We start from the raw sequence: 19,420 nt of genomic DNA, 5'->3' as shown, positions 1-19,420 counted from the left end.
ATTGAGGAAGGAGTTGGGGTCCAGATTGTGGAAATCTAGTCCGTAGTAGAACATGAGCCCGCAGACGAATGGATGGAGAGGAAATCCCAACCCGCGGACGAAGTGAGGGATGAACACAACCCTCTCATGGGGCTCTGGGGTGGGGACGATCTGTCCCTTGGCCAGAAGTCGATGGGCGATTTCTTGGGCTAGGTACCCGGCCTCCCGGAGCCTGGTGATGTCCTTCTCCTTGACGGAGGACACCATCCACTTGCCTTGCGCTTCAGATCTGGACATGGCTGGAGTGCTTCTTGGAGGCGAAAAGGATAGAAGTTTGGGCGTTGGAGCTCGAGAATGGATGGGCAGGGAGGAAGAGCGCGTGGGTGAAAGAGGTGAATCCTTATCCCTTTATAAAGGCAATGAATATCAAGTGCCTCCCCACTCGCCTTAAAACTCGCCTATTCCCCAAGGGTCATGCCGGCAGCGTGGTTGGGTTACCCACACCTGTATTGATGAGAATCCTGTAATAAGGGGACACGATCTCTGCTTTGACAAGACGTGCCGATAAAACCGCATCTTGAAAAATGTAGCGGGAGGCTAAAAAACGGTTCGAAATAATGACCGGGCTATGACATGATGTCATGCTACAAAAGTTGTCAGTGGATCGGACTCATAAAATATTATACTCTTTGCGGATATATGTGGTGTTTGTTTTACAGAGCCGAACACGTTCTCTGTGTTCGAGAGCTGTTTTGGAGTATTCGGAGGAGGAACTCGCCTTGCAATGTCGAAGACAATCTGCGCGCCGGACACCTCGTCATCGAAGCCTGGTTCAGGGGATACTGAGGGAGTCCTGGATTAAGGGGTCCTCGGGCGTCCGACCTATGTGACATGGGCCGGACTAATGGGCCATGAAGATACAATATAGAAGACTTCCTCCCGTGTCCGGATAGGACTCTCCTTTGCGTGGAAGGCAAGCTAGGCGGCCGGATGTGCTATTTCCTTTCTATGTAACCGACTTTGTACGACCCTAGGCCCCTCCGGTGTCTATATAAACTGGAGGGTTTAGTCCATAGAGGCAATCACAATCTGACAGGCTAGACTTCTAGGGTTTAGCTATTACGATCTCGTGGTAGATCAATTCTTGTAACCCCCATACTCATCAATATCAATCAAGCAGGACGTAGGGTATTACCTCCATCAAGAGGGTCCGAACCAGGGTAAAACTTTGTGTCCCTTGTCTCCTGTTACCATCAACCTTAGATGCACAGTTCGGGACCCCCTACCCGAGATCCGCCGGTTTTGACACCGACAAGGGGGAAAGGAGAAAGAGAAGAGAGGGAGATGGAAAAGGGGGGCCGCGCCCCCACCCCTTGTCCAATTCGGGTTGGGCTTGGGGGGCGCGCGCCACCCCCTGTGGCTTCCTCCTCCTCTTCACTATGGCCCATTAGGCCCATTAACTTTCCCGAGGGGGGGGCTTCGGTACTCCGAAAAATCCCCGAACCTCTTCGGAACCATTCCGGTGTCCGTATATAACCTTCCAATATATGAATATTTACCTCTCAACTATTTCGAGACTCCTCGTCATGTCCGTGATCTCATCCGGTAATTCTAACAAACTTCGGTCACCAAAACACATAACTCATAATACAATTGAACGTTAAGCGTGCGGACCCTACAGGTTCGAGAACTATATAGACATGACCGAGACACATCTCCGGTCAATAAAAAATAGCGGAACCTGGATGCTCATATTGGTTCCTACATATTCTACGAAGATCTTTATCGGTCAAACCGCATAACAACATACGCCATTCCCTTTGTCATCGGTATGTTACTTGCCCGAGATTCGATCGCCGGTGTCATCATACCTAGTTCAATCTCGTTGTCGGCAAGTCTCTTTACTCATTCTGTAATGCGTCATCCCGCAACTAACTCATTATTCACATTGCTTGCAAGGCTTATAGTGATGTGCATTACCGAGAGGGCCCAGAGATACCTCTCTGATACACGGAGTGACAAATCCTAATCTCGATCTATGCCAACCCAACAAACACCTTCGGAGATACCTGTAGAGCATCTTTATAATCACCCAGTTACGTCGTGACGTTTGATAGCACACAAGGTGTTCCTCTGGTATTCGGGAGTTGCATAATCTCATAGTCAGAGGAATATGTATAAGTCATGAACAAAGCAATAGCAATAAAACTAAATGATCATAATGCTAAGCTAACTGATAGGTCTTGTCCATCACATCATTCTCTAATGATGTGACCCCGTTCATCAAATGACAACACATGTCTATGGTTAGGAAACTTAACCATCTTTGATTAACGAGCTAGTCAAGTAGAGGCACACTAGGGACACTCTGTTTCTCTATGTATTCACACATGTACTAAGTTTTCAGTTAATACGATATAGCATGAATAATAAACATATAAGGAAATACAAATAGCAAATTTTATTATTTCCTCTAGGGCATATTTCCTTCACTACCTTTCCCTCTCGTGGGAGAAAGGAAAAGGGGAGGCGCCACCCTCCCCTGCCTTTCCCCACACTCCAAATAAGAAAAGGGGGCGCGGCTTGGGAGGGACCCCAAGTAGGATACCTCCTACTTGGGCGCCTCCTTTGGCTGCTCCTCCCTCCCTCCCACCTATATATATGTGGGAGGGGGCGCCTAGGACACACCAAATCAATTGTTAGTCGTGTGCGGCACCCCCTCCACCGTTTACACCCCCGGTCATATTTTTGTAGTGCTTCGGTGAAGCCCTGCGGAGATTACTTCACCATCACCGTCACCACGCCATCGTGCTGACGGAACTCATCTACTACCTTGATGTCTTGCTGGATCAAGAAGGCGAGGGACGTCACCGAGCTGAACGTGTGCAGAACGCGGAGGTGCCATACGTTCGGTACTAGATCGGGTGGATCGCAAAGAAAGCTCGACTACATCAACCCCGTTGTGAAACGCTTCCGCTTACGGTTAACGAGGGTACGTGGACACACTCTTCCCCTCATTGTTATGCATCTCCATGGATAGATCATTGCATGTGCGTAGAATTTTTTTGTTTTTCCATGAAACGATTCCCAAAACAATCTTGCGGTGTCCTCACCCAGTGACAAAAGGGGTAGCGAGGCAGGTATTGTATTGTTGCCATTAAGGATAAAAAGATGGGGTTTATATCATATTGCTTGAGTTTATCCCTCTACATCATGTCATCTTGCTTAAGGCGTTACTCTATTCTTATGAACTTAATACTCTAGATGCAGGTAGGAGTCGGTCGATGTGTGGAGTAATTGTAGTAGATGCAGGCGGGAGCCGGTCTACATGTCACTGACGTGATGCCTATATTCATGATCATTGCCTTAGATATCGTCATTCCTTTGCGCTTTTCTATCAATTGCTCAATAGTAATTTGTTTGCCCACCGTATACTTTCTTCAAGAGAGAAGCCTCTAGTGAAACCTATGGCCCCCGGGTCTATTATCAATCATATATTTTCATATCTATAAAACCAAAAACCAAAAAATGCATTGCTGCAATTTATTTGTGTTTACTTTATTTTGCCTTTTACTTATCTTTTATATCTATCTCTATTAGATCTCACTCTTGCAAGTGATCGTGAAGGGATTGACAACCCCTTCTTCGCGTTGAGTGCAAGTGTTTGTTAGTTTGTGCAAGTGCATATATTGGGGACTTGCTTGTGCCTCCTACTGGATTGGTATCTTGATTCTTAACTGTGGGAACTACTTATCTCTACTTTGCAGCATCACCCTTTCCTCTTCAAGGGAAAAATCAATGCAAGCTCAAGAAGTAGCATGCCTATGTACATGATCATTGCCTTGGATATCGTCATAATTATTTGCTCTTCTATAAATTGCCCAACAGTAATTTGTTTACCCACCATATGCTATTTTCTCGAGAGAAGCCTCTAGTGAAATCTACGGCCGCTGGGTCTATTTCCTATCATCTTATTTTCAGATCTGTTCATCCAAAAATCCAAAATAACCTTGATGCACTTTTTCTTTACTTATTTTATTTTGTATTTTTGCTATATCTATTCCACTCTCATACAATTTAATCTATCTCAATACCGAGGAGGGATTGACAACCCCTCTTACATGTTGGGTTGCAAGTTTTTATGGTTTGTGTGTAGGTGATGTTTACATAGTGCTACTTGGTTCTCCTAATGGATTGATAACCTTGGTTTCATAATTGAGGGAAATACTTACCCTTGTTGTGCTACATCATCCCCTCCTCTCCAGGGAATTATCAATGCAGATACAAGCAATCACTTGGTCACCAATGCTCAGAGTGCGTTTGTTAAGAAACGAAGCATCAATGACAACTACATGTACGTGTGCAATCTTGTTAAATGCCTCAACAAGAGCAAGACACCTTCACTCCATTGAAACTTGATATCTGCAAAACTTTCGACTCTGTGCGCTAGGACATTTTGGACCTCCTACAGCGGAGACGGTTTCCGAGCATCTTCCGGGACCAGATTACGGCGCTCCTTTGCACATCCTTCTCTCGTGTCCTCGTAAATGGGGTGTCGGGTCCTCCAATTTCGCATGGACAAGGTTTCCGCTAGGGTGACCCGCTCTCCCCACTATTATTTTCCATTGCCATCGACCCGCTGCAGCAAGTTCTGGATTTGGCCACCAGGCACAGATGCTACACAAGATTAGGGGACGCATGTCTACCTTCCGGACCTCGCTCTACACTAATGATGCAGCAGTTTTTGTCAAGCCTGTCAAGGAGGACGCGACCAACCTTGCTACCATTCTGAAAGGCTTCGGGGAGGTTACTGGCCTTTGCACCAATTTCTCGAAGATCTCCGTCGTCCCCGTTCGGTGCTAGAACCACAATCTTGATGCCATCCTCCACGGGCTCCCTGCAAAGCGAGCCTCCTTCCCGCTAAAATATTTGGGGCTGCCCTTATCGATGTGGAAGCTCAGACACACCGACTTCCAATACCTGGAGGATCAAGTTGTGGGAAGACTTGTGCCATGGGAAGGGAGATATATTGCAACTCCGGGCCAAGTTGTTCTGGTTAAATCGAACCTGACAGCGTGTTTTCACTGCTACTACCCTACCCATCCCCCAGGGCACCCCGAACAACATCAACAAAATTGAGCGACCCTTCCTTTGTCAGATGGGCCTAGTGCAAAGTCAGTTGGGAGCGTGTCTGCAGACCCAAGGACCTTGGGGGACTTGGGGTGCTGCATTCAGAGAAATTCTGCTGAGTTCTCTGCTTGCGGTGGCTCTAAATCAAATGGACCGAGCCAACAAGGTTGTGGGTTGGCTTGGGTAATCCATGTGATGATGAGGACAAATACTTCTTCTACGTGTGCACGACCATCACCATTGGCAACGGTGCTCGTGCGCCCTTTTGGGAATCCCCGTGGCTAAATAGGTGCAAGCCCATGGACATCGCGCCCCTGAACTTTTAGGTATCATCGCGTAAATAGTGGAAAGTCAGGGAGGCTCTGCATAATGACGCATTGATTAGCAAAATCAACCTTGTGGTCGCGTCCTCTCTTGAACACCTGAGACAATTTCTGGCGCTATGGATTTCACTCCACGGTCTCCGCCCGACGAACATGCTAAGGATTCCATCTTGTGGAAGCATACAACCTTAGGAGAATACACTGCCTCTTCCGACTACAATGCGCAGTTTCTATCCATCATTTGTTTTGAAATGCGCAAGGTAGTTTGGAAGACCTGCCCACCGAATGTAAAATTCATTGCATGGTTAGTAATTGAAAACAAGATTTGGATGGTTGGCCATTTGGCCCGGAGGGGGTCGATGGCCAAATTGTGGCCCTTGCCCTCTTTGTAGGAGGGAGCAGGAAACCGTCGAGCATCTTCTTTTCAACTGTTGCTACACGTTGAGACTATGGGGATTGATGAAGGATTGGCTTCAACTCATCATCTTGAATGTTTTAGTTTGGGCAAACTGCAGGAGCATCAAAGATTGGTGGTTCGACATGGTCTTCACCCAAAGGATCCATGGAAGGACAATGCCTTCCCTCACTATGCTAGTATGCAAGACAATCTAGGATGAAAGGAACGCACGGGTTTTCCGAAGCAAGTACGCACCCCCAATCATCCTCCTTCGCACCATACGGGGGGGGGACTTGGGCGGCCGCGGGTGCGAAATATTTGGGGCACATTCTGCAGGGAGAGTAAAGATGGTGTGTCATGCACCCCTGGTGGGGGGCTATTTTTCTTTCTTTGTCTTGAAACTTTGTCGGACTTCTTCCTCTCTTAATTAATGAAAAGGGGCAAATCTTTTGCCCCATGTTTCAAAAAAGGAAGTGGGACATCTCTTCAAAAAAAGAAGCTGGACACCATATGTGTCATTGGTAGAATGGTAACTAGGACATTTCTAACCGACCCCCTATAACCGGTTAGAGGAGTAGAAATTCGGGTTTACTCCTCTAAACAGCACCTAGCCGATCCTCAATCAACATCAGTGGAGTAAAAATTATACTCAGCCACGACGAATCTCCCTTATTTACTCCATTGTTCGGCGCCCGAGTAAAAGCCGCGTCTCTCCTTCGCTGCCTCCCCGCTCCCCTCCCCTGCCGCATCTGCGCCGACGCCGCCCCTCCCAACCCCCGCCAGCACCCGTCCGCCGCCACGGACGCTCTGTAGGCTCCCCCGCCACTTGGATTTATGCCTTCTCATCCCGTCGCCCGCGCAGAACCGGTGGATCAGCGGCTGCCGCCACCGCCGCCGGATTTGGCGCTTCCGGCCACCGGCGGCTGCGCCTTGCCATGGATTGACCAGGAACCGGATAGCGCAGCCCCGGCAACGCCTCCACGCCGCATGCGGGTATAGGCTACGCCTCAAGTCACTCAAATCTCTCCCGTGAGCGGTTCGCCGACAAAGACACGCCCAACCGTCATCCGGGCTCGGCGTTGGCCCATTGGCTCATTGGCTAACCATTGTCAGTCATAAAGTGCGATGACTGCCTGCGGCAGGTGGTGCATCGAGTTTCTACCATGCCGGAACATCCCGGATGGGTGTTCTTCAAGTGCAAAAAAGATGGGGTATGTGCTTGCTTTGATTCAGTTGTTCATCGGATTCGGCACAATTTCAGTAGCTCATTGTTTGCTCAAATTTGTGTGTACGATGGATACAAGTTTTGGTATTGGAAAGAAGAATACATCGATGTGTTGATAGCACGAAATTTGATAGATGCTCGTGCACTCATTGCTAGAATAGATACTAGAGATAAAATTATATGCGAAGCAACGTCTACTTCTTTAGAATTGAAGAAGAAGAAGAAGTGTGCAAGCTTGAGAAGCGGCAGATCAACAATGAAGACATAGAGAAGGTATTAATCCAATTAGTGGAGGAGTTATGGACGTTGGATATCTTTTAAAATGTCTAATTATGGTTTTTTTTTCTTTGGTTTTGCTCTCGTAGCGAAGACTTGGTGAATTATGTACTTCAATGTACTCCCTCCATTACACAATGTAGTGCGTCCACGCTTGCCGAGATTTAAGCTTGATCATAAATTTGACCGATGAGACCGATCGCGGCAGGAGCAAAAATTATACCACCGAACTCATATTTCGATACGAATTCAATGGTATAATTTTTACTCCCGCCGCAGTCGGTCTTGTTGGTTAAATTTATGGTCGAACTTAGATCTTGAAAAGCGTGGGCGCACTACGTTATGGAATGAAGGGAGTATCAAAATGTGGTTGAATGAAGTAAAATAACAAAGAAATATGTCGGTGGCCGAAAATGAAATGCATTTGAATTTCTTTTACTCCGTTATATAACAAGGAATCGGTTAGGTCCAACCAAAAATTAATGATGTAAGTTTTACTTCACTAGACACTCCATTACCTATTAGGAATTGGTTAGAAATGCCCTTACTAGATGAAGTTCCGAACTATTAGTTCGGATCAGATTATCCAACATTCAACAAACGACTGTTTCTGCGGATAGAGAGCCGAGAGAGGCCAGGTGTCTCAAGTGGCCCCTACCGTTCGCGTTTGATCCGTGCCATATCGCCATGCATGCGCCCGCTCGAGCGCAAAAGCCGAGGCCGCGCACCACCGACCCCCACGGAGACCCGCTCTCGATCAGCTCGATCGGCGCCATTATCTTAACTGCCATCTCGCGATTACGGATATATAGCCGGCGGCCGGCCACCGCTGCCGCACGTACGTACGTCGCGTACGCTGCCGTCCACCACCACCACTGTACTTCCCCTTGCGCGCGACGACCGTTCGTCCGTCCACTCGGCCATGGCGCCCCCACCGCTCCACCTCCCGCCCTACTTAGCCCCCACCTGGCCCTCCGGGCGCCCCCGTCCCGCGCCATCATTGAGATCACCGTCCTCGCTCCACCCCTTCTCCGACCTCCTCACCGAGGCGCTCGGGGCCGAGAGCTTAGACCCCGACGACGTCGCCATGGACGACGACGCCGCGGTCGAAGGCTGGGCCCAGTCTTGCAAGAGGCAGCAACACCACCTCCAGGAAGTCGACGACGAAGCCGACCAAGGGTTCGTGATGCCGAGGCGGACGAGGAGCGGGAGGGCGTTCCCGCCGCCGATATCGGTGATCGGCAAGGGCGGGCGGCCGTGGCTGACCCTCCGGGCGCACCGGGAGGACGGCCGGCTCGTGCTGCGGGAGATGCGGCTGCCATCGCAGGAGCTGCTCCAGTCATGCAAGGAGGACGGGAGGTTCAAGCTGTTCATGCACCCGGAGGCCGGTGGCCGATGCGTCGCCGGCGCCGCGGGATCACGCGCCACGACGGCCGTGGCGCAGGACTAGGAAATCAAGCGCACTTTGAGGAGCCGATCGACCAGATTGATCTGTAAATTAGTGCCTCTGTGACATCATTCGAGTTCTTCCTCTCCTTCCGTTAACGTTGGTCGTGATAAATCTTGCCTTTCCCGTACTGGAACAATCGCAGCAAATCATCTCTCACGCGTTCAATCTGATCTGTTTCGTTCCATGAGAAATTGAGAACTGAGATACTGCATAGAGACAGTTCAATAACTGAAACACAACAAACACCAATCACATAAACAAACCATACAAAAATACCATTTTCAGTATTACACTCAAAATCATAACGTAACTCAACTAGTAGTTTTTATCCCAAAAGATTCTAATTTCAACTCTTACAGTCAATGGGTCCACTCTTGCTATCACAGTGGCTACCCCCACGTCGCCCTCCCGCTAGGGCGGCTCGGGTGGAAACCCTAGCCCCCGCCGCCGGGCACGTCCATCCTCCCCCTCCCCTTCGCCGCTGCTAGAGGAGGTCGTCGGGCGAAGCCCCAGGCGGCTGATGGCGGCGGCGGAGGCTCTCTTCTCTTCCTTCCCGCGCCAGATCGGTGAGGCGGGTCACCCATGGCGTCGGGACGCTTTCCCCCGATCTGTGTCGCGGCGGCACGGCGTCTTAGGCGACGGCGCAAGGCGGCGGCGTGGTGCTAGGCGGGGGCGGCGCAGCTGCTAGGCTCCAAGGAAGATCTGGTGGCGCCGGCTGTTCCATGGGCTCGCGGGGTCATGGCGGCCTTGGTCGCGGTGGCCGGCGGCTCGGCCTGTCGGCGGCGGCTGGATCCCGGGGCGGCGGCCCTGGAAGGTGGCGGCGGGTGAAGCTCGGGCTTCCCGCGGCGGCATGGCGTGGCATTGCCCCTATCCAAGGCGAATCTGCATCGCCGATCTCGTGGTTTTGCTGCGAATTGATTCAGATCAGAGACGGTGATGAGTGTGCGGGATCCATCTCGGCGGCTCTCGCGGTTTGGCGAGGTGGGATGGGGGCCCTCCTCCCAGGCTCCAGTGGTGGCGCATTCAGGCAGTGACCGGTGTGCCAGGGCTCCTACGGTGACACTGCCGTTGCGGTTGGTCGCCGGATCTAGGCAGCTAGATCTGGGGCTTTGAAGGCGGTCGAGACAATGCACAGGTTGTCGGGTAGATTTCTTGGGACGGATCCAGGTGAAAACTTGGTCTTCGGTCGTTGGTCGGAGCCAGTGATGACGATGCCTTTATCATCGTTTCCTTCATGAAGGCATCATCGAGGTGAAGCTCCCAACCCCACCCAATACCTCCGGGGGAAACCCTAGATCAGCTGATCGGATGACGACGACATTCATGTGTCATTACCCCCTTGGGGGCGGCATTCTTGGAGTTGCATTCGGGCTCGAGGGACCAGCGGATGGCTTCTTCGGTGGAGCGGTGTTTATTTCTACATATTCATGGTGGCGATTCTCAGTGGCATAGAGCGGTGAAGGCTTGGCGTCAGATGTGTGGCGATGGATACGCGCAGGAGGTCGACGTTGTCTGGCGTCGTGGTGGCGTCGATGGCAGACATGCCTGACAATGTCGATACGTCAGTACATGCTTTGAGGATGGATCGAGGGAAGACGAAGGTGACGGTCCTTTGCAGCGTGTGCGTGTGGTACTTACTGAGAGTGCGCCGGACCGGAGTGTTACCCAGTCCCGCCTATGTGGCTTTGCATGGGGCATCCGGCGTTAGATGTTAGGATTTTGTGCGATGTCTGTTTGGTATTTGGCCCGGACATTCGACACACCTTCATCAAGAGGATAGGAGTAACAATAGGTGTCATCTAGATGGTGGCCTCGGGCTTACTGTTCAATTTCTTTGTAAAGTCTTTGTGAATAATAAATAATATGGCCGCATGCATCTTCCAGATGCAGAGGCCGGGTGTGATTCCTTCTTTTCTAAAAAAAACTCTTACAGTCAAGGTTCACCTGTAAATGAAAGCTACTCCCATACACCTTAAATATTTACTCAAGGTCAACTCAACAAAAAAGTACTCAAGGTAAAAAAACATAATTGATGGGCATTTTTAAAAAAAAATACACATATAGTGTATCATTTCATTTATAGAGAGTGAAAAGAGTACAAGGGGTGGATATCCATACTACGTGCGCACTAAAGCATAGTAGCAGATGCCCTAGAGTAGGAGGAAAGGGTTGCTCAGCCCAAAGGATTTAGTCACTAAGTTACAGGGATGATGCAATCGGTGCTGCGGGTGCCTTCCTTTCCCCAACGCTATGCCTCCTCCTTGATTGAGCTGATCATGGCATGACAGATGGTTGAGCGTTGTCGAAGATGCATGCATTATGATGCTTTTAGATGGTTCAGCCGGTGAGCATGACAATCGAGTCCAGGCCCTTACGCATGCAAGATGGGGGTAGCATCCATGCCAGGCGACCACCACTCGAAGAAAACGATCGTGCCAACGGGCATAACTGATGGGCATTATCTATGTGAAGAGGACCTAAGCTACTTTGAGTTTATTTGTGGAACAAGCCGTGTAGGTGGATCCAAAGTGTTTTTAGAAGTGGCTTTCATGTAATTCACTTTAGTATTAATATAAAAAATTAGGGGAAAGGGTGCATATAGACGACATATATCTTTAGAGGTAGCTATCATACCGCTTTAGATAAAGAAAATAACGTTATTATGTTCCCAAAAGTTTCACAAAATCGTCTAAAAAAATCAGGTATCAATTTCATTAACAACGCCAGGTAGCTGGGTCCCAAAGGTTTGCTTGTAATACTTTAGTGTTTATTTCCGACCAACAAAGTTTGGCCAATCTCGGCTTCCTCGAAGAGTCTGTAAGGTTTGTTTTCCGGTCTGGCCAGATCTAGGGTGTTCTGTAGGCCCTCTTTGGCATTTTTTTTCTATGGGGCTTTGCTTTGCAGATAGGTCGCGGGCGTGTTCTGGTCTACATCGATGGCATCTCGACTGTTGCTTCTCCAAGCTCCTAGTTCTCAACAAGTTTATCAGCTGAGATAGAGGTCCAGTCAGCATCAAACTTTTGCTCACAACACCTCGATGTTGGATGTCAGAGGAAGAAGGCTTCGGCACCACGATGACTTGGTTTGTAGTTTTTAAATTTTTGTAGTAGTGTTTTCGCAAGGGTATGTGCTACTTGATATATGACCTTTGATATTTTCGCAAAAGAAAAGGATTTAAATTTCATCCTTGTAATTTATTAAATAAAATCAAGCAATACCTGATAGAGATCAATAAATGGTCATAGAGAAAATTAGCCCATGTCACAAGTTAGAAAAAAGAGACCCACAAATTTATTGAATACTCTGTAGTAAAGAATTTTTTTAGTCACCTCAAAAATATGAATTTGTTTAGTCATACTTCTTTTGTAACGGAGGTTTGGTAAATTCTAATCCAGTGATTGAAATGTATGAGTCCAGTCGTGTCATCAATATACTCTTCGTCCTATGTCTAATATAAATTTTTCAATTCTAGGCTACTGAGCATAACTCACATAATTAGATTTTTTGTGTTGGAACCTAGTTCAAGTTTTAAATTTAACACATGTAATCGCATTTTTCAAGATGTATTATAGACTTTTCAGCCTTACTTTTTAAGCGGTATAGCATGAGCGTCAACTACGAGGCGTCTAAGATGACTATGTCAATCTCAAGATTCTCTCAAAAAAATGCTCATATGGATAATCTATAAATACGTGTGTTTATAAAGATGAGTATGCGTGTCTGTATATAAGCATCTGTTATGATTATAATGTATTTCTTCAAAAGAAATAGACTTGATTCATACCAAAAGTGCACTTTATCCACAATGAACTTGTTCTAAGGTTCATGTCACAATCCTAAACAATAATTTGATTCTCATGGAACTCTGAAAACGTTTTCCTTCTTAAAAGGATTTAACACGGTACAACACATATATTGATATATTTTTATCTTTGCCTACTAATAAACCAGCGTTTGGCTCAGGTCGTCCGTCGTCGGCGTTTTTGCAAAAAAGTCCCCCTGTTTCTGTGAAATTTACCCGTGATCCTTTTTAAAGTGAAAAAACGTTTCGAGCCCAGATCTGGCCCGCCCAGGCCCGAGCGCCGCCGCCGCCGCCACCAACGCCCGCAGAGCGCCGACCCCGAGCTCCTCCTCCCCGGCCTCCCTCGCGCGTCGTCCGGCGACCGGCGCCGCTGCCGGCGACCACCCAGGTCATGCCGCCGCTCCCCTGCCTTCTCTCTCTCTCTCTCTCTCTCTCTCTCTCTCTCTCTCTCTAATCTCCTGTCTCTCCTTCTCTCCAGGAGCTCAGCACCAGCGCCACGGATGCCCAGTCCTCGAGCTCACCTTGGAGGTTCGAATGCCGCCACGGGACCTCCACCGGCCAGATCCGGCGCCTCCCTCCCGTATCCGCGCGCCCTCCACCTCCTCTACCCGATCCGGCGGCGCCAAACCCGCCATGACCTCCACCATGGCGCCCGTCGTGATCCTGTGCATCCTCTCCGTCGTCGCACGAGGACTTGGACGCCTGGCTCGCTGACAAACTCCCCCAAATCCTACAGGAGGTTCAGGTACTACATCTACCTGATTAATTTCTGAATTCCACTTCTTTTTTGTGCCTGTATGTGCAATTGAGGGAGACTCTTCTTGATGATCTTGTGTGACAAATCTTACACGGTCAGTTTGAATGTGTGATACGTTGTGTGATCCAGCGATAAAATTCAGTTCGTGCTGCTATGTATCAGTCAAGAGAATGGTACAGAAAAGAGAGAATGAGGACAATAGAAAGTGAGTGAGAGAGTGTGAGTGATTAATGAAGGGGTATAGGCTTTGTACTACTACATACAGTACATTGTACAAAGAAGGAAGTGGGTAGTGTGCTATCTTTGTTGTGAAAAGGGAAGATTTCTTTCCTGAATCATGTACTGGTGGATTGATGATCTAGCGATCATATGAGTGATTAATGAAGGATAACATGCATATTCAGTTCACCTCTCAATTTTTATGGCGCCAAGCTTGATCTTTATCCATCTAACTGACTGAAAGTATCTTCTAATCACTATTGAACGCATATGTTAGTTAGTTTGACTGTATACACCACACAAAGAGCAAAAAATGGATTCTAGGGGGATCTGCGTCCGGTGGCTGCGGACGAGCGGCGCTGGGTAAAATTGGAGTGGAGGTCTGTAACTAAGCTCACCTTAATTAGGGGCTCCAGATGCATCATCGGCATACTTAATTTCTTCAGACATCTCACCTTTTCAAGATCTCTTAGTCAGTTCCCGTCCATAGGAAGAGCTGGTAAATGCTCCTTTATCTGCTCACAGTTTCCCTTTTCTTGAGTTGCAATATTAAAGTTTGGTTTCAACGCTTGAGCCCAAAGTCCTGTGCAGTGTGTCTTCAAACTTGGTGCGTGATGTTTGTGCAATTTTGGTTGTTCTTTTGTACAGATTTTAATATGATGTTCTGCACATTGACGTGTGTATAACTGTGTTCTTGTGCAGCCAGAGTGTTCATGGGAGCCTTTGGCGGGCTGATTGGCCTCCCCAGCCCATGTCCATGAGTTGACTCCATCAGCCTCTGCCCCGATCACCGGCCTCGACCAGGAGCATCTTCTACGTTGCAAGCAAAGATGATGAAACACCTGGACCATCTTGCACGCGGTAAGAAAATGATTTATTCATCAATCAATGGTGGGTAGCAAGTAGCTCGAAGTAGACAACAACTTTGGACACTTTTGCCTGTTTCCACTGCCTGTTAATGTATCAGGATGTGTGGCTTAACTTACATAGACTAACTGTGCTCATGAAATAGTTGGGTTTATGTTGCATCGTTGCTGTTCAACCTTCTCTAGAACCTTAAACAATAGGCTATTTTAATCTTGTTGTTCAAGTAACATGTTAAACTTTCACGGAAGCCAATTCAAATGGTTTTAGTATAGCTGTACAACCAGCTGCTAGAAAAGGAAATTACCTTCCATGTAGCCATCGGGTTCAGGAAAGGAGTCGAATTTGCCAACTATTCTCTTCCTATCGCCATCTTCTCTGTTTTGCTGAAGGGTTAACTCTCAACACCCCTGCATGAGCCCCAAGGCACCACATGATTCCTATGATACACCGACATTCAGCCGGTCCTACATTGATGAACTAATCTTCGTATGATATGTGACATTGGGCAATTTTCTTTATAGCCCGCGGTAGCAGGCAGTGTACTTAATCTAGCTTCAGTTATAGAAAAATATGACAATGTAATTTTGATCCAGATCTTGACTCCAATCTCAGGACAGGAAAAATGCAATTTCTTTTATATGCAGCTTGCAGTCTTTGCGACGCGGTGGCATAGAAATCAAGGTCCTATGCATACTAAATGTGCAGCTTGGCATGGCTCTTGGCACACACACAGTCCATCAGATGAACAGAGCACTCTTGGAGTACTCCTGTATTTCCTACAACAATATTACTTACATTTAGTTTGGTGCCGTCGTGGAAATTCAGATAGGCGTTCCACAGCGTGTTCAGAATAATACTTTGCAAGGGACAGCAGCTCGACGTCGAGCAGCAGCAGCAGGTTCTGCAGCTTCGACGACCCCGATGAGTCCGCGGTCGTGCTCAACTCCTGCCAGGAGGGTGTGGAGGAGTTTCCCCTTGAACTCCATGACCTGAGTCTAAGGTTCGTAATTTAGCCTATTTTTGGCTGTTGATTACTCCTTTGTTTCTTTGTACATGTTCTGATTAATGGTGCTTTGGAACTCTTGTGGTCCGTAGGTCATTGTTCTACTGGCACTCACTTCACCTGAACAGCTGGACGAGATGATAGTGGATATACTCAGTGCAGTATATTGCTATAAGGTTGCGTATTAGCTTCAAGTGATTTTACTCTTATTGGTATCTTGACAAAGCTTGAAGTATATGTTGGTGTCTTGATAGATACAAGCCTCCCTCTTCTGCCCTTCTTTTCTCCATCCTCTTCAGGTCGCTAGCACATGTGAATGGTTCTCGTCAAGAGCATGCTTGTGACATCATTACTATATGTGATGTAGGGCAAAATGATGTTGTCAGAAAGTAAAAACACATTTAATCATTTTCTATTTTTTTCCTTGCCCGTTTCCGCCGTCATATACACTGCATCTCCCACTGTAACGGACAGCCAAATTTATATTCTTCAAAGTTTTAATCATCCCTATTGCAGCTAAGTGTTCAAGTGCATCTCTAGCCAAGTTCCCTTTGCTATTGTGTTGTATTTTGAGGAAAGGTGGCCGAGCAGCTCGTGGCATCCGTGTCGCGCCTGCTCTGCTGCTGCCTTGACCCGCCGTCGACGTCACGTCGCCGGTTGAGCCGCAAGGGTGCAAGATCATTGTGGGGCCCATTGCATGGGCGTTGAGTATGCTTGATTGCCATGTCGTAGGCGAAGGTGCTAGAGCTTGGTGGCGTGTTTGTGATGTTTTTTTCTCCCGTTGCAACGCATCGATTGATTTATTCATGCATCTGTCGATTTACTCTAAATTTTTTTCAGTCGTCAAACATTAACTGGATTGGTTCGTGGATATGTAGTGTGACAAGTCGTGTGAGATGAAGGTAGTGAACCATCTCAATGTGAAGCCAAGTATGTGGTGGATTTGCCATGGAAGATGGAAAACTGGTAAGGGTAAAAGTTTGAGCTGTCAAATTTTGTGTGATCGAGGTCTTGGACGGTCAAACCTAAAACGTTCAGTGAAGATTCAGATTACATATGGATTCCTTTTTGTTGCCTACAATGCTATAATCACGCTAACTATGCGCATGGTGTGTACCACAGATGATTCAAAAATTGCTTGCAGATGGATGTCAAGGAGGCCGAAGCCCGTTGTGCCAAAACTAACACATTAGAATCTTTCAATTTGCTGCTACCATATTTCAAAGTAAGAACACGATGATGCAAAGGAATCTTATTGTGTAGCCATATGTAATCTCAATTTGTTGCTATGTATAAACTATGATAGGAGTAGGCCCATATAGATGTGTATCCATTTTTGCCTTCTACTGATCTATGACAAAGGGGGTGTGCTGGACTAAGTGGCCGTTACTATTGAAGCAAAGGAGTGGAACTCGCAAATTTTCAATGAATGGAGGTCATCTTTCATATGGATTTTATTATTAAATACTTGCAGATGTGTGTCACTTCCTTAGATCATGTTTGATTCTTAAATTTTTAGATATTTCATGTAACCATCAATTATGCTATTGGCAGTCCATGTACATTCTTTTTACCTGCTCTAAAAAATTATCTCGGTTTATAAGCATCATTTTAACGTACAAGTAAGATTATGAGTTGATCCGTGCTGAAAACAATTCAGTTGAGGTAACAAACATGTTAACAAGGGTGCAGGTTTTTCTATACATAATTTCAGAAGTACTCCCTTCATTCCTAAATATATGATGTTTCGGTAGTTTAATTTGAACCACCAGAACGTAAGGTAACAGAGGGAGTACTATTAACTTTTTTGGCTAATTTCCCGAACTAAATCGCTAAAGCTTTTTGAACCACTTACTTTTGAGCTACGGAGAAGAGCAAATATTATTCATGGTATATTGTAATTAAGAAAGAAGAGTGATTTAATGGTAAAAGAATACATGATAAGTATTGCATCAATAAAATATTTATGCCACCAGCTTAATTTTCGCACCTTGTATTCTCGCGTTGCAACGCACGGGCATTTTTGCTAGTGTATGCACACATTTTATCACTACGAGCATTTTCGTGAGACTGAATCGGCACATTCATAAAATCGGCACAGTCGTGCTGGACCGAAACGTTCTCTCTCCTTCTCAATTGACCGATTTGCAAATGTGGAAAACATAATTTTTGGGATTCAGGGTCAGTTCGTCCGGCGGAAGAGAACCTCTTCTTCCCGCACATTTCGCATCGCGTTCCAGGCTTGATAGCGCACAGCGCCGACGCGGCGAGGTATCGGCATGGACTATGGCCATGGCGATGGCGAATCCTGCACCTCTGCCAACCTTCTCCTCGCAATCCCGAACATTCACCCCAAGCATCTCACTGCGAAGCAGCAGAGCTATATCGCGCTCCCGAGCCCTAGCTCTAACCGCAACGACCGCGTGCTCCATCCGCCTCCGCGTGCGGGCCGCCAAAGACTGCTCGCCCCCGTCGTATCCGCTCTCTGAGGTTTTCCCCTACGTCGCCGCGGAGTGGCGGACCATCGCCAAGGGGTGGGCGTGCGCCGCCGCCGCCGTGTACTGCCTCTCGCGCACGGTGCCCGCCGCGGGGCGCCTTCCGCGCGCTCTGGCCGCCGGCGTAGGCGGGGGCGTGTCTGCGGAGGTTTCTAGGGGCGTGGTCGCGCTCGCGGCTTTCGCCTCTGCGCGCGCGGCCGCGGCGTACGTGCAGCAGGCGTTGCTCTGGGAGGCGGCGCTGCGGGCGGTGTGGCGCCTCCGGGAGCGCGCCTTCGAGCGTTTGCTTGCGCGTGACCTCGCGTTTTTCGATGGCAGAGAAGGGATGGCCGCAGGAGACATCGCGCACCGGATCACGGATGAGGCGGACGACGTCGCGGACGCTGTGTACTCTGTTCTCAATGTGAGGTTCTTGCACTCTGCTAGATAGACGTGTTTGATAAAATGTACGAAAGCTATTTGGAGAAATGCTCCCTCAGCAGTTAGTATAATCGTTGATTGTAGAAATTCACTCCCTGTTTTGAACGTTCCTCATACTTGATAGTCATGGAATAGTGGATCGTTTTACTGCACTGGTAATTGTGCCATCCTAATATTTATTTCTCATTTTCATGCAGACAATTGTGCCGACAAGCTTGCAATTGATAGCAATGGGTACTCAAATGGTGGCAATAAATCCCCAGCTCTCATTAGTTGCAGCAATGGTAACAAATCTCATACTAGTTTGGACTGCTCTTTCATGGTAACTTATATAGTTATGTGTGCACTGTTTAATCTCCACTCTACATTACATGGATAGGTAATTCCATGCATGTCCATAGTCATTGCAAAGCTTGGTGAAAGACTCCGTCAAATATCCAAGGAGGCACATCTTAGCCTCGCCATGCTCGCAGCCTATCTCAACGATGTCTGGTTCAGTAGCACTCAATTAGTTCATGTATAACAAACATACAAGGCTATGCACGAAAAATTGTTGTTTACTTGAATGCTCTCTGTAGGTACTTCCATCGATGCTCACTGTGAAGGTAAACAATGGGGAGCACAAAGAGATGTTAAGATTCCATGAGTTGGCTTTTGTTGATCTGAAGAATAATTTGGGTAAGAAGAAGATGAAAGCTCTCATACCTCAAGCTGTTCGTACTACATACATTGCAGGCCTGGTAGTGCTTTGTGCTGGTTCAGTAGCAGTTTCTGGAACCACATTTGATCCCGAGGGGTTTCTTTCTTTCCTAACAGCACTTGCTCTTTTTGTTGAGCCTATTCAGGTATCAAATCGCTGCTGAGCATTTACATTTGTGAATTCTTACTATATGCTGTATCGTCGCTTATTTCCCCTGCATGAATGTTACTGAAGTACAAATAAGTGTATAGAACATTTGGATGTTGTGTTAATATCATTTTCTTGCATCGGATTGATAATGTTCATAGATTGGGGGTCCAACTAATTAATCATTTTTCCTCTGAAGGAAAAAGAATTGCGTGCACATCTTCTTTTACATT

The 19,420-nt window shown here is 47.5% G+C and overlaps 2 protein-coding genes and 1 long non-coding RNA gene across 7 annotated transcripts in view; all 3 read left to right on the top strand.

The window, feature by feature from the left end:
- Nucleotides 1–8,252: 8,252 nt before the first annotated feature.
- Nucleotides 8,253–8,929, top strand: LOC119357909. The gene has a single exon (XM_037624687.1). The coding sequence runs from the start codon at nucleotides 8,253–8,255 to the stop codon at nucleotides 8,778–8,780; it is 528 nt and encodes a 175-aa protein (XP_037480584.1). The 3' UTR covers nucleotides 8,781–8,929.
- A 3,917-nt stretch (nucleotides 8,930–12,846) lies between these two features.
- LOC119355093 lies at nucleotides 12,847–16,895 on the top strand. Of its 5 annotated transcripts, none has more exons than XR_005171421.1 (6): nucleotides 12,847–12,970; nucleotides 13,061–13,327; nucleotides 14,261–14,419; nucleotides 15,070–15,425; nucleotides 15,521–16,394; nucleotides 16,551–16,895. It is a non-coding gene; the product is annotated as an uncharacterized LOC119355093 (long non-coding RNA). The 5 variants fall into 5 exon arrangements; XR_005171424.1 differs by having other exon boundaries at nucleotides 12,861–13,327; nucleotides 15,521–15,604; nucleotides 15,683–16,394; XR_005171423.1 differs by having other exon boundaries at nucleotides 12,861–13,327; nucleotides 15,521–16,166; nucleotides 16,307–16,394.
- A 704-nt stretch (nucleotides 16,896–17,599) lies between these two features.
- The window catches only part of LOC119355092 (ABC transporter B family member 29, chloroplastic-like), a 4,529-nt gene continuing 2,708 nt past the window's right edge, over nucleotides 17,600–19,420 (top strand). The window contains exons 1-4 of the mRNA XM_037621880.1: nucleotides 17,600–18,323; nucleotides 18,538–18,624; nucleotides 18,720–18,827; nucleotides 18,919–19,185. Of these exons, the coding sequence (XP_037477777.1) occupies nucleotides 17,715–18,323; nucleotides 18,538–18,624; nucleotides 18,720–18,827; nucleotides 18,919–19,185 (1,071 nt within the window). The 5' untranslated portion in view covers nucleotides 17,600–17,714. The remainder of the gene's footprint in view (nucleotides 18,324–18,537; nucleotides 18,625–18,719; nucleotides 18,828–18,918; nucleotides 19,186–19,420) is intronic.

This window comes from Triticum dicoccoides, chromosome 2A, assembly GCF_002162155.2.
Source record: "Triticum dicoccoides isolate Atlit2015 ecotype Zavitan chromosome 2A, WEW_v2.0, whole genome shotgun sequence".
Taxonomy (NCBI): Eukaryota; Viridiplantae; Streptophyta; class Magnoliopsida; order Poales; family Poaceae; genus Triticum; species Triticum dicoccoides.
The sequence above is the reverse complement of the archived record's forward strand: the minus strand, read 5'-3'. Positions and strand labels throughout refer to the sequence as shown.